The sequence below is a fragment of the Chrysemys picta genome, chromosome 12 (assembly GCF_011386835.1).
Source record: "Chrysemys picta bellii isolate R12L10 chromosome 12, ASM1138683v2, whole genome shotgun sequence".
Lineage (NCBI taxonomy): Eukaryota > Metazoa > Chordata > Testudines > Emydidae > Chrysemys > Chrysemys picta.
The window spans coordinates 16,025,601-16,050,181 of NC_088802.1; the positions used below are offsets into that span (position 1 = coordinate 16,025,601).

The 24,581-nt window shown below is 51.2% G+C and overlaps 1 protein-coding gene across 2 annotated transcripts; it reads right to left on the reverse strand.

The window, feature by feature from the left end:
- Positions 1-211: 211 nt before the first annotated feature.
- On the reverse strand, positions 212-17,815 carry LOC122173281 (E3 ubiquitin-protein ligase TRIM39-like). 2 transcript variants are annotated; one of them, XM_065565035.1, is made up of 6 exons: positions 17,152-17,790; positions 15,389-15,484; positions 14,557-14,787; positions 14,024-14,046; positions 13,824-13,927; positions 1,313-2,650 (listed from the first exon to the last, which is right to left on the reverse strand). In XM_065565035.1, the coding sequence occupies exons 1-6, from the start codon at positions 17,566-17,568 to the stop codon at positions 2,091-2,093; spliced, it is 1,431 nt and encodes a 476-aa protein (XP_065421107.1). In that variant the 5' UTR covers positions 17,569-17,790; the 3' UTR covers positions 1,313-2,090. The 2 variants fall into 2 exon arrangements, with proteins under 2 accessions (XP_065421108.1, XP_065421107.1); XM_065565036.1 differs by lacking the exon at positions 15,389-15,484 and having other exon boundaries at positions 212-2,650; positions 17,152-17,815.
- Between the last annotated feature and the right edge of the window lie 6,766 nt (positions 17,816-24,581).

Genomic DNA, 24,581 nt, shown 5'->3' on the forward strand with positions numbered 1-24,581 from the left:
TGCTGCTATGTTCTGATGCCTCATATAAAGTCATAAAGACACTTGGTGGAGGTTCCTGTCAGACCGCCTGCTGCTTCATTCACACAGAGGTCTGCCAGCCAGGGGTTGCAGGAACTGATGGGGGAGCCCATTCATAGTTAGACATTTAAAAATGAACATTGCCTGCAATCTCTTCATGACACTTCATGCTGTCAATTGTGAGTGACAACACATTTTTATGTCTTGTCAGATAGTAAAAACCATGCTGTATATTAACCTATTTGCCAACATATTTTCCCATGTAATAACACAATAAGATTGGATAAGAAAGCACAGTAATTACACATAATTCAGTGAGAAATAGGGAAAGGAACGCAGATATTTCTGAAGGAAATTTTAGGGAAAAAATTATCTATTTTTAGATTAAAATTTCCCTGTGTTAAAAACTAGGAAGAACACATCGCTTCAGGAGCCCATGCCACCTAGACTCCAGCAGACTGGATAAAAAGCACAAATGAATCTATCAAAAGATAATTTTAGGGTATTTATTTTCAAATAATCAAAGTAAGTTTAGGGCACTCTGCCAAGGATGGCATATTGTGAATAAATCTTCAAAACTGAATTATGACATTGAAAATGTTCATAACGCATCATGTTTAAAACAAACAGTAGTCCTAGCAATGCCATGTGATGTGCCTCCCTTCAGACTCTGCTCAGCTCGCTCTTCAAGAAATTAGGCTCAAGCACTGATTTCAAGGAATTAGACCAATCGGTCACTATTTTTACAGAGCATTCCAGAAGGACAGAACCCAGAGGAATTGTGATGAATTTCCTGGAGCAACTTCATTTTCTTTGTACTCTAAACCTCACACAACAACAAAAATATCACCCTTTCAACTGATTTATGGCCTAAAAGAAAGGTTTGCCAAAAAGCTTCACAAAATTTCATGTTGTGTCATTAAGTGCCAGCGTCTTTTATACAATTAAGTTAATTTGTGATGATTGAGTAAAGGAATACAACCCCTTCACTATTTCTTTATCAAACTACATTTGTTATGTCCTTATAACCAAGAACATGAAGAGCCCGGCAGTACATTGAAATCAATAGTGCACAGTGACAGTACATTGCCTGCAAATAATATTTCTAAAGAAAAATAAACTAAATAATGGAGATTGTAGAAGAGATTTCTATCAATAGGAAGAGAGCATTTGAGGTTGGTGACCCTGTTTTGTTAATTGATGTGAGTAAAAGAAAGGAAGGGTCATATCTTGATTACCAACTATATGTAGTTAGAAAGTTAAAAATCACATGAATTAATGCTGACAGGATTTCAAAGAACATTATATAATCTTGTGTGAGTTAACTTAAATATATTGCTTAATTAATTCTATCATTTTTTCAACTATTAATTTTCAAAGGTGTAGTGCAGGAGGTGAGCATATGTGCCCTGCTTTCCAGAGAGAACCAGACAAGACAATAAAGAAAGAGAGGGAGAGAGAACAGAGAGCAGCTGCACATGTGTGTAGTTGTGATGTTTATGACACACGTACATTGTAACTGAACAACCCAGTCTGACAATTTAATAGTTTATTTTGTTAAGATAAATATTTTGGATTTCTTGAAATTCCACAGTTGAAATGCAAATGACATTATTTAGAGATGTTAAACTTCACTATAGATTTGAGGGGAAAATAAAAAATAATGTAAATAATTCCATTTCTACAAATAGATCTATATGCTTGTTTTTGAAATACTGTTGAAATGTAAATTAAAATATTGTTGTATTTACACCTTGGTACAATAATAATTTCTAAATTAAAATATTTTTCTTTCATATTTTATATTGAGATTTCACAGGGGTAGAAAATTCTGACGGGGTAAATGTCCCCCATCCACCACCATCTGCTACCCCTGGGGCAGGGGACGGGGAAAGGTGAGGGCTGGGGGTTCCCAGGTGTCTGTTTTTTGACTGGAACCTCCAGTTGAAAAGGGAAACTGGCAGCATCTGGTTAGCACAGAAAGTGCAGTTGCTGCAGTAACTGGTGCCCACCACAGTGGGCGGGAAGATCAGCAGGGCTGGGAGGGGATAGTCTGTGCCGCGGGGTCACTGTCAGGGACAGAGATTCCCTCCAGCCTGAGCTGGGACCGGGCAGATTATCAGGGGAGCCGTGTTTGTACCCCCAGCGTTGAGCGAGGGATTGAAATAAGGGCGGAGCATCCCGGAGAAGGTGTCAGTGAAAGTGAAGAGATGGGACCTATCAGTCACATTGTAAAACGAGACCTCGCCCGCCTCATAGTCCAGGAAAATCCCCACCCGGCTGGGCCTGACGCTCACGGGGAGGGGGGTCGAGGGGGAGATGCCGGCCTTGTATTCCCCACCCCACAGCCACACAGCCCAGTATCCATCCTCAGGTGTGAGTGTGACCTGCCCCTTCCTGCTCACAGATTCCCTACAAACCCCCAGAGACCATCTTGTCTTGTCTCCCACCTCCACCTCCCAGTAACGCTTCCCGCCCGTGAACCCCTCAGCGCCCAGGACACAGTAACAAGGATCAAATCTCTCAGGGTTGTTGGGCAGATCCTGGCGTGTGTCTCCGTCTCTCACACATTTCCGATCCTCAGACAGGACGAGGTGGGGATTTGCCGTGTCTGGATCCAGCGTCACGTCCACTGGGAAGAGAGTCACAGAGTCAGGGCCGGGGGCAGGGGCTGGTCACTGGGATCAAAGGGAAATTAACCTGAACCCCCGTTAATCACTGGGGGCAGGAGGTAGTTGCCTGAGGGGAGTCAGGGCCCATCTGCCTGTGAGGAGACAATGAGGGGAAAGGGCAGGAAGAGCAGGGGGGGGGTGAGAAGCTGTCACTGGAGGCGGGGGAGGGGACAAGTAGATGGTGGGAGAGGAAAGGGGAGGGGGAGGTGACAGGAGCAGAGGCGGTGGAGGGAGGGACATAGGGGAGGGGCAGGCACAAGGGCAATGGGGGGATAAGGGAAGGGACGGGCACCAGCAGGACAGAGGGAGGTGAATGGAGGGGCAGGTTTCTGGGGGCTGCAGGAGGTGAGGGGAGGGGTGGGTACGAGGGCAGAAGAAGAGGACGGACCCAGGGGGCACTGGGAAGCAAGGGAAGGGGCGGGCACCAGGGGGCACAGGGGGTTTGAGGGAATGGGGAAGCTCCAATGGGGCAGGGGAAATCAAGGGGAGGGTGGGATTCCAGGGGGTGAGATGATGAGGAGTGGGGCAGGTGGAAATATGGGGGGGGAGCAAATGGGCAGGCACTGGTGGCAGAATGGCAGAATGGGGGGTGAGGGAGCAGATGGGCAGAATGGGGGTTGAATGAGCAGGTGAGCAGAAGAGGGGCAGAGAGAGGGGTGTGGAGAAGGTGGGACCTAGGGGGCCAGAGGGGTGTGAAGGGAAATGTGGGCACCAGGATGGCAGAGGGAAGATGAAGGGAGGGGTGGGACCCATAGGTTAGGAGAGGGAGAGGTGAGGGGTGGGGCAGTGCTGAGGTGAGGGGCAGTGCTGAGGTGAGGGGGAAGGGCTGAGACCACAGGTCCCAAAGGGGGGTGAGGGAGGGACTTGCACCAGACGGGCAGGGGGGGCAAAGGATACAGCAGGCACCAGGGAAGCAGATGGGGCAAGGGTTGAGCTGGGACTTGGGGCAGAGGAGGAGCTGGCACCAGGGGACTGGAGGGGTGGTGAGGGGCGCAGTTGTCAGGGAGCCAGAGGGCGAGGAGAGAGGCAGGGGTGAGAAATAAAGAGAAGGTGGCATGGGTAATGATGGCAGAGGGGCGAGAGGAGAGCGGGGTCAGTGGGGCAGAGGGAGGTGAGGGGGGGCAACAGGAAGGAAAGGGACAAGGGGAGTGTCAGGTGTTGGGGGGCAGGGGAGGGAAGAAAGGGGTAGGCAGCAGAAGGGTGCGGGGGTAAGGGGAAGGGCAGGTGCCGAGGGATTGAGGGGGTTGAGCAGAAGGGCAGACACAGGGAGGGAGAAGCACCAGGGGGCAGAGAGGGGTGAGCAGAGAGGCAGGGCAGGTGAGTAGAGGGAGGTGTTAGGAGAGGGGATTGGAGAGAGGCAGGTGCCAGAGGGTCAGAGTGGGGCTAGAGGAGGGGTGGGTACAGGGGGGTGAGGGAAAGGGTGGGTGCCAGGGGTCAGAGAGGGTGGGGAGAGGGGCAGGTGTCAGAAGGGCTGAGGGGAGTAAGAAGGGCGAAAGCCAGGACACCAGGGGCGGGTGAGGGGTGGGGTAGCCATCAGGGGGTGGGGGGTGATGGCAGTGGTAGGCACCAGGGAAGCAGATGAGGTGGGAGACATGGCACAGAGGAGGGAAAGGAGAGAGGTGGATGCCAGGACATAGCAGGGGTGTGAAGTGATGGGTGGGCTCCAGGATGCAGAGGATGTTTGGGGCAGAGGGGAAGGTGCCAGTAGGGCAGGGGGAGAAGGGAGGGGCGAGTTCCAGCGGGGCAGAGATGGGTGGAGGGCAGGGGCACGTGCCAAGGAGGCAAAGTGGGAGTAGAGGGGCAGGGGCCCAGGGGAGCAGAAAGGGAGTGAGAAGAAAGGGAGGGATGTTGGTGAAGGGTCAAAATAGATGCAGGGTCCAGGGTCCCTCACAGGGATGAGGGAAGGGTAAGGGAGGGGCAAGAGCCTGAGGGGGGTGAGGGAAAGGCTGGCCCCAGGGAATCTCTGTTGCTTTTGGGCCATGTGTGGTTGGTTTCTCGCTCAGAGCAGGTCGGTGCTGTTCCCACACACACACTGGGGGTGCAGCCCTGCCCCAGGGGGAGCTGCTGGGACTCTCCCTGCTGGCGGGCCCCACCTTCCAGCCAGGCAAACACCACAGCCAGCCCCTCCCCTCGCCCGGCCCCACCCCCACGGGGGCGCTCACTGGGGGGGCAGTACAGTGGAAGATTCTGAGGGGGTATAAATGCGCACTAATGGGCTGTTTCTAATGAGGCCAGGGCAGTGGGGAGAGAAGGGGGCATTCCCCCATTTACTGCCTCCTCCATCTGGGAGAAGCTGCACCGTGGACCAGTCCCAGTTCACACCCGCACAGCACGTCTGCACTAGGGGTTTGCACCGGTGCAGCTACATCGGTGCAAGGAAACCCCGGCAGACATGGCGTGAGATACTGGTGTCAGGGCCGGCTCTAGGCACCAGCAAACCAAGCAGGTGCTTGGGGCAGCACATTTTCAAGGGCAGCATTCTGGCCATCTTTTTTTTTTTTTTTTTGCTTCGGGTGGCAAAAGATGAGAGCTGGCCCTGGCAGCAGCAGCACGTCGCCCTGGGGCCGCTGCGGTTCGCATTGGGGAGCAGCGCCTGCACCTTGTGGCTGGGCTGTGCAGGCTCCTAGGGGGGGGACACTCGGGTTGGGGGCCGCCCCTCAGGGCACACGGAGTTGCCTGCAGATGCCGCAGGGCGGCCGCCCCTCCAGCGCCACAGCCAGGGCTGGGCGAAGCGGACCGAGCTGGCCAGGGACTGCGGAAGGTCGGCCAGAAGCAACAGTGGGGCCATAGAGGGGGGGGCACTGCCGTGCGGGGCCCACGTCCCACTCTCCGGGGCTCCGCTCCCTCTGGGGCTACCCTGCCCTGGCTCCTCAGCCCCCTGCCGGGAGGTCCCCTGGCTCTGCCCTCCCGGGACCCGGCCAGTCCTGGAGGTGGGAGCCCTGGCTGGAGGGACCCTGGGCTGAGGCATGGGCCGGGAGCCCTGCTGCTTAGCCCAGCTGCCAGCGCCAGACCGGCTGGAGGCAAGGGGGGAGCAGGCGGAGTCAGCACTGGTGGGGTGAGCCCAGGGCTGGGACAGCAGGGGATGCGGGTGGGGTGGGGGTGAGAGCCCAGGGGTGGGGTGAGGGGGCGAAATTTTTTTGCTTGGGGCGGCAAAAAACCTAGAGCTGGCCCTGACTGGTATGCCAGGGGCCGTAACCCTTCCCCTTACTGGGGTTATGGATCAATAATTACAGGGTCACTGGAGCAGGGGAGCTGGACTCTGGGCTCCCAGGTGGGGGCTGACCCATGGGGCTGCAGAGTCATTCTCACTCCCATGCTCTGGCCCAGTGCCCATGGCGGGACGTCATCAGACACCCGGAGCCCAGCGGTTTGAGCCCTCATGACAACATCCGGGGGGATTGAACCGGGGGTTCCCAGGTGAGGGGACAGCCACTGGGCTAAAGGCTAGACTGGAAGAAGCAGCACCTTTTTCTGTTTATTGAAACTTGACAGCAAACACGAATAGTTTCTGTTGACTCGAAATATAATTTTGCAGCAAATAAACTATTTGTCCAAAACATTTCACCCAGCTCCACTGCAAACCTGTCTGAGCAACTTAGGAGCCAAATCCCAGTGACCTGCAGTGAGTGACTGTCAACATCTCCAGAAATGCACAGGTTTGGGCAGGGCAGGTTCAGGACATCAGCTATGAAACACTCCAGAGCTGCTGTTAAATTTGCTCTTGGCAGACAAATGCCCCGAGGCCCTGATCTCACCCCACAAATCAGGCTGAAAATGGAGACTCGGCTCCAGCCTGAACTCTCTGCCCAGAGCGATTGTCCCATGGTGGATAACGGTCACAGAGACCATCTCAGAGCCCCAGGGGCTCAAGTGTCTCCATTTAACACCTGCGCCACCCACCCCCCTCACTCTCATTAACCAGCCCTGGGTCAGACACGCTGGGAACTTTCACACCCAGACTCTGGAGACACTTTGGGTCCTTCTACACAACCTGCAGAAGTGAGTCTCAGAATGGGGTGGACAGATTCAGGCTTACGGGGCTCCCTCTTTGGAATTAAAAATAGCCGCGTAGACGTTCAGGTTCTGGCTGGAGCTCAGGCTCTGAAGCCCAGGGTGGAGCTAGATCTGCCCCTCACAGCGCACGCAGTGACACTGTCTGTGTCCACGTCCACTTCACCCCCTTCCTGGGACGGGGAACAGCAGCCCCAGGGCCCCTCTCTTCAACCCCCAGGGCAGGGGAGAGAGCCCTCAGCCTCCTGGGCATTGGGGCCTCCCAGCACAGGTTCCTGGGTGAGCATGAAAGCGTCTCCACCCAGAGAGCTCTGTGCACCTGGCAAATACACAGATGTGCCCATGGATCAGGATCCAGGATGGTACTCCCCAGGAGTGATGGAAGCTCCCTAAAAGTAGAGGGGTCACCCAGTCGTGCCAGTCCTTCTCCCTGAGCTCCTGCTCCACCCTATCTCCCCAAACCACCATCCTCACATCGTCCCTTCTCCCCGAGCCCCGGCCCTCACACTGCCTCTTCCCCCCAAGACCCTGACCCCCTGGTCGCTCCTCTCTACCCTTCCCCCCTCCCATTGCTCGCCCTTACAGCTGGTAAAAAGTGGGAGGCCTAGCCCTCCTATTAGTAAAAGTGATTGGGCCATGCCCCCCGGGCCTCCCTCTTCCAGTGCCCTTTACTCACCCCCGCCACCCTTTGGGGCAGTGTCAGTGAGTTCAGTGCTGGGGGTACGAGTGGGGTTTACGCCCCTCCTGCTGGAGCTCTGTGTATCGAGGGTACAAGGACATCACAGTGGCCATGGGAGCCCCGCACTGTCCTGCCAACATGGTTCAGCCCTGACACCTGCTGGAGCCTCTCCCTGGGAGGAACTGTCCCTGCGACTCCTTCAGGCCTTGCCCTCCCTGTGGAGGTGGCTGGTAAGGGTGCTGTTAACGAGAGTTATGATGTGAGCTACTGTGTGCTGGGAACCAGACTCCGAGCCTGGGCTGAGGTCAGTGACTGGGGAGTGAAAGGCCCCAACTCCCATCACTGTCCCCTTGAGCCAGCTGGTTCCTCTTCCTCCCGCAGTGCGACACCAGCGATGCTCACACTTGGTGACACCCCCAGTGCCCCCAGCGGGCAGGGCGAGGGCCTGCCCAAGGAGCAATGGGCACAATCTACAGCAAGGGAGACTGAGGCTGGAGATGAAGAAACACTTTCTAACTCTCAGGACAGTGAAGCTCTGGACCAGGCTCCTAGGGCCTTCTCCCAGGGGTGGGATGGGACACAGTGCCCGGGGGTGGGATGGGGAGACACTGCCTGGGGTGAGGAGATAGGTGGTGTATGTGGAACAGGAAGATTTCCTGGTTTTTTTGCACCTCAGCGGTGGTGACCCTAACAGGACCCCCAGTGGTGTTTGTGTAACTGCTCTGGGAGGTAGGATACCCCGGAGTACATGGACCCCTTGGCCAGTGGTGCTGCAATGTGTGTGCATGGCCCCTGGGCTCTCTGATCCCTGCTGGAGCTGCCCAGACTCTCCCCAGCATGCACCAGTGCACACATGGTTGGGCTGGATGCTGGGTACAAACACACAGACACAGCTCAACTACGGCTGTGAGGCAGAAAAGCTGCCGCGTGGGCTGGGCACAGTTTGTTGTAACTGGGTCAAGGGAGTGTCACAAGCTGGTTATAAAAACGTGTCTTCTCTTGCAGTGGGGTCAGGGCCTTCCTCACCCCAATTCCATGGGGACACTGAACAGCTCCTGTCTGGGCATGTTACACTAGAAGGAAATTGTGGGCTAAAGCCTGATCGGATCCTGCTGCTGGGAGGAGAGAGCTTGGCAGTTCAGTTCAATTATGGCCAGATAAGAATGTCCATCCTGCAGATCCCAGGTACCACCTGGGAAAGATGACACCAGGGGGCAGCATTTCATCACTAATCAGCCCTTTCCCAAAGAGGGCAGGTCCCTGATCTGCAATAAACCTGGGTTTTGTCTGCCCCTTTCCATCCACCCCAGTGATATTGCGGTTTCTAGCCTATTGAATGTCATAGGAAAATGCTCTGTGCAGGGAAAGGAGCAGAGAGCTCCCGGGAGAGGTGGGGCCTCACTATGGATAAAACGTAAGTGGAATGTACAGTACCTGCATAGAGCTGGGCGCATCTCCACCCTGCAACCAAACACAGACAGAGGGGTGAGAACTCCCCTGAACACCGACACGCTGAGCAGGAGACAATGCAGGGTGATACGGGGGGGGGGGGGGGGGGGGGAGAATAGAACTTACTGAGCTCAGTCTGGAGTTTGTCTGAAAATAAAATAAAGAGAAATGAGTCAATATCACATTATCTTGCAGAAGAGAAGCGAGTCAAAAAGACCTTAAAGCAGGGAAGTTACAATCCTTAGACTCAGCCTGGAAGCTACAGCAGCAGCCAGACACCTGCACCCCCTGAGCAACAAAGGAAGCAGGAAGGGGAGAAATACAGTAACCCCACCTGGCCAGGTGCAGGAGGTTGTTAGAGCCAAACAGGGATCCCTCTGCAAATGGAAAATATTAACCCTGTGAAGCCACCACAAAGGAGCATAAAGTACATCAGGTGAAGTGCATGATGGGAATTAGGAGGCTAAATGGAATTAGAAGAGTGAACAGCCAGAGATATAAAACATATACCAGAGAATTATTTCAGTCCATCAGAATCAGGAAGCCCGTGAGAGAATCGATGGGTCCCCTGGATCAGTAGCAGGGAAAGGGAGCAATTGGGGAGGATAAGGACAATGCTGAGAGACTGACTGGTTTCTTTGCATCAGTTTCCACCAGAAAGGTTGCTGGGGAGAGACCTGCCCTGGAGCTGCTCTGTTCAGGAAATAAAGACCAGGGATCGAGGAGTGAAGAGGAGATATTGGAACAAACTGACAAACTAAAGAACCAGCAGCCACCAAGAGAGCTTAGATCCCTGCAAGATGGCAAATCCCAGGGGCTCTCAAATGACATCACATGATATGTCTGAGCTGCTAAGAATAATATGCATCTCATTATTAAAATTAGCTACACTTCTGGAGAATCGGAGGGTTGGGAATGTTGTAGCCAACTTTAAAATTTTGGTAGGAGTAATCCTGAGAACTACAGCCCAGTGAGCCTTACGTCAGTGCCTGCTAAAGTAGTTGAAACTAAAAGAGAATTCTAAACCAGCTCTATGAGAATGATAGGATAAGGTCTGACTAACAGAGCTGAAAAGGAAACCTGTGTCCCACTAATCTATTAAATTGCTTTAAGTAGGTCAGTAAAATCGTGCACAAAGGAGAACCCATTGGCATAACTGATGTGAACTTTCAAAGAGCCTTTAACAAAGTTCCTCACAAAAGGTTATTAAGGAAACTAAGTCATCATGGGGTGAGGTGTAAATTATTGTCCTGGAAAACTGAAAAGCAGCAAATTTCAAACTGTAAGAGGAAATGACCTCTCAAGGTCCCTTCCAGTCCTATGATTGTATGATTCTATGAAATACTGTTTTATAGGATGCATAATTAGTCTGTGGAACAACTTGTCACAAGATAGCATTGAGACCATGAGTTTAGCAGGAGTAAAACAAAAGATATTTAGATTGACAATGAGAACATACAAATTTATACTGGGTAGGGTTAAAACAAAACAGACAAGCAAAGAAAAACCCCAAATGGACAAAGGATTCAAAAAGGCCCAGGCAGTGATACGTGAATGTGCATCTCCAGACTTATCACAGTTCTCAAAAAAATGCAAGCATTCTAGAGGGCAGAGAAACCCCCTCCTGCTTCAGGGCACAAGCCAATTGCTAACTGATGGGGGTCAGGAGGAAACTTTCCCTGGGGGCAGTTTAGTCTGTCATCAGCCACTAGGGGGTTTCTTGCTCCTTGTGAAGCAGCTACTGCTTCTGTTTTAGAGCCCGATTCAGTGAAACACTTAAGCACACACTGAATAGGGATGTACTGACTCGTGGGCTTAAAGTGCAACATGTGCTTAACTACCCTGCTGAATTGGGGCCCTAGTGAACATACACTAAAGGCCTGTTTAGATAATTATCCCCAAATAAAACAACTACTTTGAGGTTAAAGCTTTTATGAAAATCAACTATTATTTTTGGCTGAGGGAAGTGAGGCCCCACACCTAACTCAATGGCGTTTCTATCTGTCTGTCCGTCTGTCTGTCTGCAATGTGATACGTTTTGACAACCACATTCCATCAACTCCATTTCAGAGTATGTTTTAGGCATCAGTGGGCAGAAACTTCTGGATTTTGGTGAAAAATGGAAAACTATAAAAGCCTGATATGCACTAAAATCTCAGGATACAGGGTGAGGCAGTGACCTCAGGGTTAGGATTAGGGTTTAGGGTCAGGGTGCCCCTCATCCACATCCAGCCATCACCCTAGCCAGGTCACTTGTCCCCAGTCCTTCCAAACTCCTCCCCCACCGCTGATCTAGGGTGACCAGATAATAAGTGTGAAAAATCAGGACAGGTGGAGGGGTGTAATAGGTGCCTATATAAGAAAAAGCCCCCAAAATCGGGACTGTCCCTATAAAATTGGGACATCTGGTCACCCTACGCTGATCCCACTCCAGTGCAGAACCCTGTTGATTTTGGTGAAAACCAGAAACATGGAAAAATGGATTATAGTAGACTTTGGTTTTCCAATTGTTACCTAGCAGCTCTGTGTTCTTGGGGAACCAGGGTGCAGTACCCAGCCTGTCTGACTCACAAAAGACCTCCCCCTGCCCCCCAGCCTCTGCTTGAAACAAAACTGATCAGAAGAAAGACTTACAAAAAGCAATGAAAAGCCATTGGGGACATACCTAAATCCCTGGGATAAGGGTGACAGGATTAAGGGAACTCCCCTAGCCTCATTTGCATCAAAGATGGAACAAGGAGGCATATCCATTAGCATACAGACTGGAAAACAGAGATTCCAAGGCAAGAACCACAGGGAACTCTGGGACCAGAAAAGCAGGGAAGCAATGCATCATGGGGGATGTCTGCTCCAGATGTTAGTGAACCTATGCGTGCACACACCCAGCTCAGTGGTTATCAGACCAATTCTAGTAATAATTCCTTTATTGGTATCCAAAATAGTGAAGCTCCCTAATTGCATTGTGAGCTCCCTTGAAGGAACACTGCACATAGCCAACTCCCATTGTCTAGCCTGAACAAAACACCTTTAGTATACTCCCTTGAGACATCAGTTTACCCATAAACAAATCTAGTGTTCTCTTTCCCAAACCATTATTGTTTCCCTACAAACACCCCTATCCATACTCAAGTGAGTGTTCTCATGCCTGATCCAAAATCTGCATCAGTTCCACAGGGACTTCAACTTCTCCTGACTGATCGTGCTGGGGGCTCTGCCAGCACTCCAGACCCTCAGCTACCACCATCTCCTGGGACCCCCCCGATCGATTCAACTGTCACGGAGTGGTGAGAACACACACACACTCTCTCTCTCTCTCTAGGTATAGCCTTCTGCAGGGGCGGCTCTATGTTTTCTGCCGCTCCAAGCACGGCAGTCAGGCGGCCTTCAGCACACCTGAGGGTGGTCCGCTGGTCCCGCGGATTCGGTGGCGTTTCTGCGGGTGATCTGCTGGTCCCGCGCCTTCGGAGTGCCCGCTGCCCAATTGCCGCTGAAGCCGCGGGACTGGCGGACCTCCCGCAGGCATGTCACCGAAGGCTGCCTGACTGCCACCCTCACGGCGACCGGCAGGCCTCGCCCCGCGGCTTGCCGCCCCAGGCATGCGCTTGCTGCACTGGTGCCTGGAGCCGCCCCGGCCTTCTGACCCTGACTTGTGTGATCAGTTATAGTTTTGTAAACCTGACTTTTATAATCAAGTTTAAGTTAGATTTAATATTATAACTGTTTGTTTATTTCCAGGTAATAACCATAGGGGAGCCAAACAACTTTCATGATTAAGCTGGTTGCTTTTCTCTCCCCCCTTGCCCCTCCCTCTCCCCCATGGATGTTTTTTGGTTTCCTCATTTGCTCTGTAGCACGTTCCTCGCACCTAAGCTAAAAGATCCCTGCAGCGCCCAAAGATCCTGTGGGGTTTGCTCGTCAAGTGGGTTACTACCAGAACGACTGCAACGTGAAAGTGGGGATAGGAACGTGCTGAACCTGGGACATATGAGTGTGGCAGATTGAAAGTGCTGCTCAACCCAGCCTGCTCAGGGTTACTCTGTTCCATGCGGTGCCCACGGCATATGAGGGTGACAGCTTGGAAATGCTGCTCGACCCAGACTGCTGAGTCCAGGGACATATAAGGGGTCAGCTTGGGAGTGCTGATTAACCCGGTCCTCTCAGACACGCTCTGGTAATGCGTATGTCTGTGTGTTCATCTGATTCTGGGGCTGGAAGAACTGAGCCCTGGGGAACCTAGGTCCTGCACGATAGCTCCATTGGGAGGGGACTTGTAGAAGGGAGAAGTAGAGCTCTGTATGAGAACACAAGTGACACAAGCAGCACATTGATAGAAGTACAGAACCCCCTGCCCCCAGAAGAGTAACCCTAATAAATGAGTGTACCCCAAAGTAACGGGCAAAGCTGGTAACAATGCTCAAACACTGACAGGGTCACACTCTTGTGAGTGAGTCTCACTCACTGAGCAGCAAACCACTGACCCAAACTCCCACTGGGCTGCACTCAGAGCAGACGAGGGGCCCGTAGGATTCAGCTTGTTACCCAGTAACTCACGGCCCAGGTCACACTGAAGCAGCCAAACCATCCCCTCCTCCAGCTCAGAAAGCTCGGCAGCCTTGGCTAATGGGGGCTGGGGCAGTGCTGAGCGGTGGCCACACAACGCAGCCCTCACATGTCCCAGGAGAGAGGCACAGACACGTTATCTGTTACCAGTCTGTGCTGCTCCCTGCACAATGGGCCCAGTCCAGGCCTCACAGCACCTGGCTCAGGGACACCCATTAACTCAGCCATGGAGGGATCAGGATGTCAGAGTGATGGGGCCTGGTCAGATACCCTGGGCAAGTACCAGCAGGTGGCTGTAAGTAGCAGGCAAACTGCCCAGCACTCAGCGCATCAGCCTCCAGCTACCACACAGCTCCAAGCCTGTCAGCTGGGTCCATGCGTGTCCTGGGGTCCCAGGCACAATACAGCTGAATATCCCAATAGCTTCCACTCACCTATGAAACTCTTCAACACTTCATTCATGTCAAGGGAAAGTTTATACACGTTCTTCAGGTCAGTAGAGACAGCTTCTTGTTCCTGGAGTTTCACATTCTCACTCCTATGAAGAAAACTTATCATCACTCAGCTGCTCTGTACACACATCATCCCAGAACCACCACCAAGAATATAAGAGCAATGAAAATGGGAAACACACCTGCTCAATGTGCTTTTCACATCCTGAAAGGAAAAAGAGAATCAATGTTCTGTATTAACACAATGTGCAAAAAACTGAGGGAGTCTCACTCTGGGCATCAAACTTTCATCTAGAAAATAGATCAACCCTCCCAGGCTTCACTGTTTTGTGGTAAAATCTCATACACCGTTTTGCATTAACACTTGTTTCATGTACATAGGTGAGACAGGGATTTAGCTGAAGGTTTCTCCCTTCTTGGGACCCAGCCCATCAGTATCTGTGTTTATCGCCTGGGTTGGGTCCAATGTTCTGGGGTCAGAGCAGGGATGTGTTTAGCTCAGTGTCATCCATTTAATCTCCCATGGCCTCACTGGGTCTTCAGGAGGAGAATTCCCCTCAGACATGAACTGCGATATATTGGAACTGATGGAGCCCTTAGCCGGATGTTCTGTTTGTCAGTAAACCACAGAACACATTTACTCTCATTGTTGGGATCCAGACCCAGGGATCTGAGTTATAATTCTGGATGGTGGAGAATTTTGATGCCATCTCACCTTTAGCAGCTCGACAACTGGTTGCTGACACTTCTCCTCGATCTCTGTGATCAGCTGCTGCAGAGAAGAGCTTTGCTGGGAAAGTTTGGTTATATTTTCCTGTAGTCTCTGCAGAGTCTCCCTCTCCTCCTTCTCCAGGCTCTGCAGAAGCAGCTGCTCCTCCTCTCTCAGCAGTGTGTGCAGCTTGTTAAATTCACTTGCAATCGTCTCTCTCCTGTTCTTCACTTTCCTCTGGAAATAGAAAATAGGAAAGGCACAGAGAAAACGTGAGCCAGATGTTGAGTTACACAAACTGGGCCTCTGTCCGTGAAGCAGGGGTTATTAGATCAGTATCAGGTTTGTAAGGATAGTTACTTATTTGGGAAACGTAGCATAAAGGGTGTGTTTTAGTTAAGAGTTAATATGGCCAGTTCAATAGCGGGGTTGACTAGGGTGCTTTGGAAAGATGCAGTAAGGCAGGAGGGGGTAGAAAGGAGCAAACGGCAGGTGAGGGAGCCTTGGGGGAGGGAGTGGGGAAGCTGCAACAGTGAGCGGTGAGCCTCTGGGGATGGGGCTGAGCAGGAGGGGAGCATGGGCGGGGCCTCGGCGAGAGCAGGAGAAATGGGGGTGGAGCAGTGGGCAGGGTGATGATCCAAGCACCGGAAGGTTCCGGAACTCATGCCCAACCTTCCCAAATGTTGGAGGCATGCGCTGCCCATGGCCGGCACCAAGCCTGTGCAACGGAGCAAACAACCAGAGCAGGTTCATAACCTCATCCTGGAGCTTTATGGCCCCGTCACTCCTGGGAGCTGCAGGGGGAAGGGCTCAGGGAGGAATAAACCTGGACACCCACCTGCCACTCTGTGGTTTTCTCCTCCTCTTTAGACGTCAGAGCCAGGGCCTTTTCCAGCTCCTTCCTCAGAGGGCCCAGGGCTCCCTGGAGTTTCACCTGCAGGGGCATCGTGTGCGATAAACAGCCATTAGTCTGCCTGTCCGATGGGTGGACAGTACTGTCCATATTGGCATTTCATACACCAGCAGTAAATACCCTGGAAGCGAGAAGCAGACTCGGCTCTGCCAGCCCCAAAGGCTCATGGGAGCAGAGACGCCAGTCTCAGAGCAGGGGCTCTGCTTCCTGCAGACACTCAGGACTTCTCAGAGCCTGTGTTTGAGCTAAAGTTTCACATCACCGAGCACAGGCCAGAGGGGAAACAGCTGGGAAGGTTCTGAACGATCCCTCCTGCCAGTGAGAGTGAAGAGGTTGGGACAGCACCTCGCTGCCCTGTGCCCAGACCCAGGCCAGGAACAAGACCCCCCTGTGCTCTCATCTGTCCAGGCTCCCATGTGGCCTCCCTCGGGCAGCAGCTGAGCACCTGAGCCAGCGCAGTCCCATTAACTGTACAGGGTGAAGCTGTGATGTGGCTGGAGGTCAGTGAGGAACAGGGAACACACTCGGTCTGGGGGAATGTGCCACCCATAATAATTATAACTGCTCCAGAGCTGTGATAACCCAGGGCTCTCTTCCCCTTTGACAGCGTGTGATTCCTTCACACTGCACAGCAATGTGCTTCTGCCCCATCAGCCCTGCTCTGTACAACACCATTAACCCCACACTCATGAGAGCCCCCCAAAGCCCCTTCCAGAAATTTTCCCATTTCACTCTTTTCTCTGAGCCCTCGAGTTCTCTCCTCTGCCCAAGGGCCTGGGCTGCTGCTGAGAGCTCCTGGGGAGCTGTTCGGTGACACCCCTGCGGTGCTGCTGCAGGGAGGCAGTGAAGGAGGAGCCAGCACGGGCTAGTGAGAGACAGGAGGCAGAAAAGCAGCCTTTGCATCCAGGAAAACAGCTTCATAAATGAACAGGAATCAGACTGGGGGAAGGGCAAAGGTGGCTGGATTCTTTGAAGCTCCACCCACAAAATAAGCTCCACCCATTGGAGTCACCAAAAGGAGACACCATGATCTGTTCACAGTAGATGGTGCAATGTTCAAAACAGGATGGAGTTGCTGATTGGCTCCAAGGAGCTCCTGGGGCCAGAGTCCCCTGATGGGGCTAGAATATACATCTGGATTCTGCTGGGCGCTCTGGGCCTGGTCCTCCTTTACTGGGGGGGAGAATAAGAGGTGGCATCTCCCAAACCTCACCCGCTTGTGGCACCGGAAGGAGGTGTCACTGGCAATAAATGGTGCCGAGCTGTAATTCTCCCTCTCTGGTCTCACAAGGGAACAAAATAATTAACAGTGTTGATATTTAAATGATCAGTTCTCCAGTCTCAAAGTAACACACTCACATAAGAGCTGCAGGCCAGTTTAAACCTCACTGATTGTTAGCACCGGCCATTGTGTAAAAAGTCCCCTTATTTCAGCAGTGGAAGCTGGGTTTGAAAAACATTCAGAATCTCAGAGAAAAGTTTCCCACATCAGATATCTTTTAAGACTTGATATTCTGATTCTGTCTCCACACTGCCAGATCATTAATTTTGTTATAGCATCTCCCATACAATGAAGGCTTTACAGAGCTGAATGATGTGTCACACCTGTGACAGGCAACTTCCAGTGAAGTCAGCCTGTAATTAAAATCCAAAGTTATTACCCATTAAACTTGACAGCAATTCCCTACCTTGTACTCCTGGGCAGCCTCCTCTATGGGAACCACCCTGTGATCTCTGTGGGCCCGGGACAGATGACAAACGACACAGACAGAAGTTTGATCCTCTTCACAGAACAGTTTCAGAGTCTCCTGGTGTTCCCCACACACCCTCTCCTCTCCTGCTCCCTTTGCTGCCTGTAAACTCAGCCGTTTAACTAGTTCTACAACATTTGCCAGCTGCTTGTTCGGCATCAGGTTTCCCTGTTGCACAGTTTCTCTGCACTGAGGGCAGGAGACGGCTGTATCGGATCCCTCCCAGCACTGGGCGATGCAGGCTCGGCAGAAATTGTGCCCACACTCTATAATCACTGGGTCCTTAAAATACTCCAGACAGATGGGGCATGTAGCTTCCTCCTGGAGACTTTCCACGGGGTTGTCTGTGGCCATGGCTCCCTCTGGGCAGTGTAACAGGGTTAGTCTCACTTTCTTGCGCTCAGAGATATGTCCCGCCTGCAGCAGCAGCAATTGGGTGTTTCCCTTCCTGGAACTGACCCAGGCTGTTTGCTGAGCTGGAGCCCCATCACCGGTAACATTCCAGCCCTGGAGGTTTTGGTGAGAAATGTCCCAATAAGACTCTGATCCTGCAATCAGCCCTCTCTGCTGGTGTGGGGGGTCACTGGGGCTTCACATGGACATCAGCTTCCCCTTGTCCTGATGAGCTGACAGAACTGCGTGTCTAAGGAGTGATATTTAGGCTTGGCAGAATTCATTTGATTTATTATGTAATTTTGACTGGTAAGATTAATATTTCTAAGAAAGTTTATATATATTTATCTATTAACATTCAGTTTTTATCAATATTATTGTTCACAATTGTGGGAAAATCAGACAATATTTTTGTCAGACTAATTCTTTTGTGACAATAGACAGATTCAAAAAGTGTAACTGTTAAAACTCAAATTGTCAACATCTCATGTCAAAACATGCTAAGTAAATATCCTTAAATTAAACTCTAGTAAGTTCTCAAGCAGCATTTTTCTTACTGTACCTATTGGTCCATTTCAGTTCTTATCAATGGGAATATTTTTTCATCAGTTTGTGTGTGCAAAGTGAAATCGACATTTACTGACATCGACTGATAAAGTCTAATCCTTCCAAGTCTAGAGATATTCAATTCACAGGCCAAAAATTTGGTGAAGCTGGAATCCATGTGTCAAAGGCCTGATTCTGACATACGCTAAGACAGCTCTGCCTCAGTGTAAAGGAGACCCAGTGTCAAAAGTGTTGCCAACATTCATGATTTTATAATGAGTCTCATGAACATAAGAATGGCCAGACTGGGTCAGACCGATAGTCCATCTAGCCCAGTATCCTGTCTTCTGACAGTGGCCAAAGCCAGGTGCTTCAGAGGAAATAAACAGAACAGGTGATCAACTGATCCATCCCTTGTTGCCCATTCCCAGCTTCTGGCAAACAGAAGTTAGGGAAACCTAAACAAAGGAAGTTTCTAGTTTTTTTGGTTGCAGAGAAAAAACTTAATATGTGATCTGAGTCAGCCTAAAGGCAAATCCAAAGAACTCAACATTTATTATTTTTTAGTCTCACAAAAGGCAATCACATCATTTTGGGGGTCCTGACTCATGATTTTCAAGAGTTTGGGGTTGGCAATATTGTGCCACTGAGAACTCAGGCTTTAAATCCCTATCCCCCATGGAAAGCCCCCTAATTTCATGCCATCATTTATCTAACACACCATAGTTAACGGATAGGGAAATAGAGAGGGCAAGGTGTGGGAATGCACATGGAGCCGGGCTGTGGGCCAAGTAGCAAATGAGCACAGCCCCCCTAGATTGGGAGTGAACTAAAGGAATCACTTACAATGCTCAGTTTTATATTTGGGTCCTTAGAGCCTTTGCTGGAGAAGCCAGGCCTGAAAACATGAACTGATCACTGCCAAGGCACTATTGCCACCACCATTTAATCAAAAATCAGGAGGCTGCTGAAGAAAACATGAGCGTTTTTCTTCTAAAAATTATATTCTGGACTGCTTGTTTGTGAGCAAGCAGTCAAGATTTACTCTGGTCACGTTCTCAACCTTTTCTACTCAGGCCCGAGAGCAAGAAACTTACTTTTGTTAAAGTGAGAGCTGAGATTGTCACATAATCACAGGATTCCAAGAGCTGCGGCATTAAGAGAAACACCAGCTAGTGAAGGAGTCAGTGTGAAATCAGGAAAGCTTGTGACAATCCCAATGTGACATTTTTGTGATTTGATGTGTACAGGAAACAGCTGCATTTCTAGCGATTGCAGGTCCTTACCTGGCCCCATGACTGCACTGTCTGAGCAACTCACAAACTTCCATGTGCTTTGACTCACCATATAGCTGTGCAGAGATGACCTATATCTGCCAATAGTGTGAGGGCAGAGTCAGGGCATTGCCTTCAGCTGAAATTACTGAGCATGCTCAGTCTGTGTGAGCATGCTCACTATAAGCCAAGCAGCAAATCAGGGGGGAAGACACATGGGTTCATTTGTCCCCCTCCTCCCCACACAATGTCTCTGCTGCTGTGCAATGTGGAAGGATTGTTACCCCCATTTAGAAGAGGGGAAAGTCAGGCCCAGACAAAATAAATGACTTACCTGACTTCACACAGAACAGAACCTGGATCTGTGCAGGCTAACTTAGCACCTTAACTACTGGGGAAACCTCTCTCTCTGCAGCCTGAACCTGGGAGAAGAGAATAGGAGATGGATGGACAAGCCCAGACACAGAGTTTGTCTGATAATCATCTCACCAACCCTCCCCACAGTCCCCAGGCCAGTCTGTGTAAAGTCAGATGATAATGGTGATATCACCAGTCCTTGATGTGGTCTTTCAGGGGTCTCTGCTACCGCCAATTAGCTTCCTTTGGTTGGCCCCTAGCATCTAAATAAGCCTAGAAGTAAGTCAGACAGACAGATACTCCCATTCTATCCCTTTTCCAGCTCTGGGCTCTCTCCTTTTATAGCAGGCCTTGTTTCCCCTATTGGTTGCAGCTGTGGGTGCCTGTCTCCATGATTGGCAGTTGAGGCAGCTGTGTGGGGGTGTGGTCAGGCTGCTTGCCTGCAGGCCGGAGAGGCACACCTCCCCCTACAAAACTCGGCTCAGTAGGGGTGGGGGCATAGACCTCATTACAGGTGGACAGGAGTGAAAGTGAATCATTTTTCAGGCCTGCTCTGAAATGCTCAGGCCGTGTCTGAATATCTAGTCACTTTCTGTGCTCAGCTGTGGGGCCCAGCTGCCCACAGCTCCATCTCCTCTATGGGAATAGGGTTAAAGGATTTAAATATAGGCCTTTCAGTTGTAAGAAATGGAGCAACTGTCATGCTAAGTCTTAGCCTAATATCGTGGGACCTGTAACCCCCCACATCCCCACCCCCATCCTGAGAACTAAACAGGAGCTGCCCCAGGTAAGTGCTCCACACCCCAACCTCCTGCCCCAACCCTGAGCCCCCTTCCTTGCCCTAGCTCCTGGCCAGACCCCGCACCCCAACATTTTTTTTTACAATATTTGGAAAGATCTTTAAGTGGACCGTCGAGACCCTCTGTGATTTTCAAGTGGCTTGTGGAAAAATAAGTTGGACTACAAGAACAATCACAGTACCTCACTTTATTTTCATTTACTTGCTATTAGTTATAGGAGGAGGATGAAGAAAAAAAGAATGAAAAACGGGGGCGGGGGGAGATAAGAGAGAATGTTCTTGACTGGGTCCCAAGGAGGAGCCCCAAAAATGAAGCTGCGCACAGGGCTGGGGGGCCCCACTGACTCTAAATCCACCACTGGCTGTCACGTCACCTGGGCTGGGGATACTGTCAGGGCCGGTGTAACCACTAGGTGAACTAGGCAGCTGCTTAGGGCACCAAGATTTGGGGGCGCCAAAAAGCGGTGCTCCAAAAATTTTTTTTACACTACAGTGGAGTCATCTTACACATCTTACGCGGGGGTTAGGCTCTAAAGTCACCACGTAAGAGGAAAATTGTGCATAGTGAAAATTACCATAAAGTGCAGTATACACAATATACACTAGAACAGGGGTCCTCACCCTACGGCACGCACGCTGAGCCTGCTGCCGTCCTGGGGTTCCATTCACTCAGCCAGCAGCGCTCTGAGCAGGGCCGGCAGTGGGCCGGCTCCTGCCAGCCGGGGTCCCAGCCGCCAGCCCCGCTCAGCCCGCTGGGGTCCCAGCCGGCTCCGCTCAGCCTCCTGCCAGCCTGGGTGAACGGTCTGGGGTTCCAGGTTCAGCATGCATGCCGTAGGTTGAGGACCCCTGTTCCGTTCACCCAGGCCAACCGGAGGCTGAGCGGAGCCGGCGGCTGGGACCCCGGCTGGCAGTGGGCCGAGGTCCCAGCCGCCTGTCCTGCTCAGCCCGCTGCCAGTCTGGGGTTCCAGCTGCCGACCCCTTGCCACTTGGGGTCCTGGCCGCCGGCCCCGCTCAGTCTCCTGTTGGCCTGGGGTTCCATTCACCCAGGCTGGCAGGAGGCTGAGCGGAGCCGCCGTCTGGGACCCCGGCTGGTAGCGGGCTGAGGTCCCAGCCACTGGCCCTGCTGAGCCCGCTGCCGGCCCTGAGCGGGCTGAGTGGGACCGGCAGCTGGGACCCCGGCTGGCAGCTGAGTGAACGGAACGCCCAGGCCGGCAGCAGGCTCAGCTGTGGCCAGGACCTGCAGCCTGCCATTAATACGCGTGCCGTAGGGTGAGGACCCCATTCTACTGTATACGGTGTGTACTGTACTATATGGTAATTTTCACTATACGCAATTTTCTTCTTACGCGCTGACCTTAGAACCTAACCCCCCATGTAAATGTGACTCGACTGTATTCATTTTTGAAAATTTATAATAAGCGATGCTCGGGGGGGGGGGAGGAGGCGCAAGGTGGAAGTTTCGCCTAGGGGGCAAAATATCCTTGCACCAGCCCTGGATACTGTGTCAGCTGATTCCCACAGTCTCCAACCTACCTGGGCAGTACAGCAGACATCCACTCCCTAGCCCACCCACCACTTGCCCCCCCCCTTGAGGCTTAGCCCTCTTACTTTTAAAGATGATTGCTTGCCCCTCTCCCCCCCTCAGGCTTTTCTGGCAGCCCTGTTGCCAGGTATCCAGTTTTAGACTGGAAACTCCAGTAGAAAACGGGACCTGAGTGTCCGGTTAACAGTGCTGACTGGAAACTAAATGTCCGGTTATAGGAGTAGCCACATTAGCCTCCGCTCTTCCCACTCCCCTCTCTTCGGCCATAAAGTCTACTAATTTGTGAAAAACTGAGTGTAGCATTGGGAGCAGCGTCTGATGTTTTACTGTCTAACTGGCTTGATTTCTGAAATGAACACTCATTGAGTGGGGTGATCCACAGGGAGTAGCTCAAACCTCCAAAGTGCCTGGCCAGCAGCAGGACATTGGCACAGCAAGGGAGAGGTGTGGCAGTGACATCACAAAGGCCTTTTGCAGGACCTCAGACTATTGGTCAAAGGTGGTAGGGAGGTGGTGACCTCACAGAGAGATTCTGACATCAGCCAGGCAGGACAGGGGCAAGGGGCCAGGGAAACCTCAGAGACCCCTGTGGTTTTGCTTCAGCAAGTCTTCTTCTCAAAGTCTCTCTTTGAGGACTGAGAGAGTATTAGGGTACACGTACGTGAGCACGAGGAGGAACCTCTTTCAAGTTTTCTCCTTTCCTTTTCCTGATTTTACTAGAAAACAGACATCCCTGTATAGAAGGTAAGAGCCTCCTGGAGGTCTGAAACCGATTCAGTCTGATCCATCTGGTGACAGTTGAATTCTAGGCGTGGAAAACATGAGCTTAAGGAGGCAGAATTTTATTCCACACCTAGAATTTTGTCCCTTAGAATCACTGTGGACATTAGAGTTTGTCCTGTTTGTTTCACCGTTTCCTCCATCCCTCCCTCCTTTCTCTTCTTCTCTTGCTTCTTTTGTCCTTTCTCCTGTTCCCTTCCCAACACCAGGCAGTGTGTGCATGTGTGTCGTGGGGGAGTGCTCTGCAGCTCCCATTGTGGGAGGTCCACCCAAAAATGTGAGGCTGAAATAGTGTCCCGGCAGTGATCCTCACCAGTGACCTGGGCCATCCTTTGGGCTCTCTGGTGAGAACCCTCAGCCTCCCGTCCTCAGTCTCTACCCTGATTGGCTGAGCAGGGGGTTATTGACAGGGAGGAGACTCAGGTCCTTGTTGTTCTCTTTTAAGACCAAGTAAATAAGTCACAACCAGTTATATGTTTGACGAATTTTGCTGCTTCTCTGCATTAATTGTCTCAGAGCAGTTCATGATTCTCTCTAACATTCCGGTTCTCCTAAAATACTTGCTGAATAATTACTGTGCACTGTTGTTGGTCTGGAGCTCATTTGAGAGCACTTTATTCAGGTCATTCAATTTATGAAATTCAAGATCTGATGGTTAGTTTGAAAATCAGGGCTCTTGGGTCCTAGTCCCAACTCTGCCACCACATTGCTTGCTGTGTAGGCCCTTGGGTAGGTCACTTCCCTTCTCTGTATCTCAGGCTCCCCTCCGAATCTGTCCAATGGGAACAGGGACAATTCTCGAACTCTGAGCAGTCGTGAGCCTGAGTGAGATAAGGGGCGTTAAAGCCTTCTGTGAAGGAGAAAGGGGAGTTTCATGGTGTTTAGCACCAAGTAATTCTCAAGTTTGCTAAAATGTCTAGTCTGCAGAAACAAGAAATGGTCGGGGCCAAATTTTTTAACCATTGACTTTTTTAAAGCCCATTCAGGGATGTGAGTCCCTATCTTTTAGGTACCTGGAGTTCTTTGCCAGCAGGAGAGAAGAGGTTCCTGCCTCCATTTTTGTGGCCTTAACAAACCAGGTGCTGGCTGTGCCCCAGTTCTCGTCTGAGATCCCTGAAAAAGAACATCTCCCCATCCATTAACAAGACAGGACCTATCTTTAAAAGGGAAACAAAGAGAACCCTGGGAGGCTAGCTAGTCTCACTTCCATAGCTGGAAAGATACTGGAATACATTATTAAACAACCAGTTTGTCAGCACCTACAGGATCATTTGGTTCTTAGGACTTGATAGCATGGATTTGTCAAGAACAAATCATTCCAAACCAATCCTAGCCCCTTCTTTGGCAGGGTTCTGGGCCTAGTGGAGGTGGGTAAACAGTAGATGTGATCTATCTTGGTGTTACTAAGGCTTTTGACACAGTCCCATAGGACATTCTCACAGGCAAACTAGGGAAATGTGGTCTAGATGCAAGTAGTGTAATGTGGGTGCAGAGCTGGTTTAAAGCCCAGACTCCAAGAGCCCTTCTCCATGTTTGGCTGTCCAATGGAGAGGGTGTACCTAGTGGGTCCAGCAGGGATCAGTCCGGGGTCCGGTACTATTCAATATTTTCATTAATGATTTGGAAAATGGAGTGGAGAGTATGTTTCTAAAATTTGCAAATGACACCAAACACT

Bases quoted from the DNA above. Each gene is read 5' to 3' on its own strand.
- LOC122173281 (XM_065565035.1), bottom strand. From the start codon at position 17,568: ATGGCCACAGACAACCCCGTGGAAAGTCTCCAGGAGGAAGCTACATGC. The intron at 14,788-15,388 runs GTGGGTGTCCAG...TTCTATTTCCAG, and splicing joins AGAAAACCACAGAGTGGCAG to AGGAAAGTGAAGAACAGGAG. The intron at 2,651-13,823 runs GTGAGTGGAAGC...CTCTCTTCCCAG, and splicing joins AGTGTTGAAGAGTTTCATAG to TGGACGTGACGCTGGATCCA.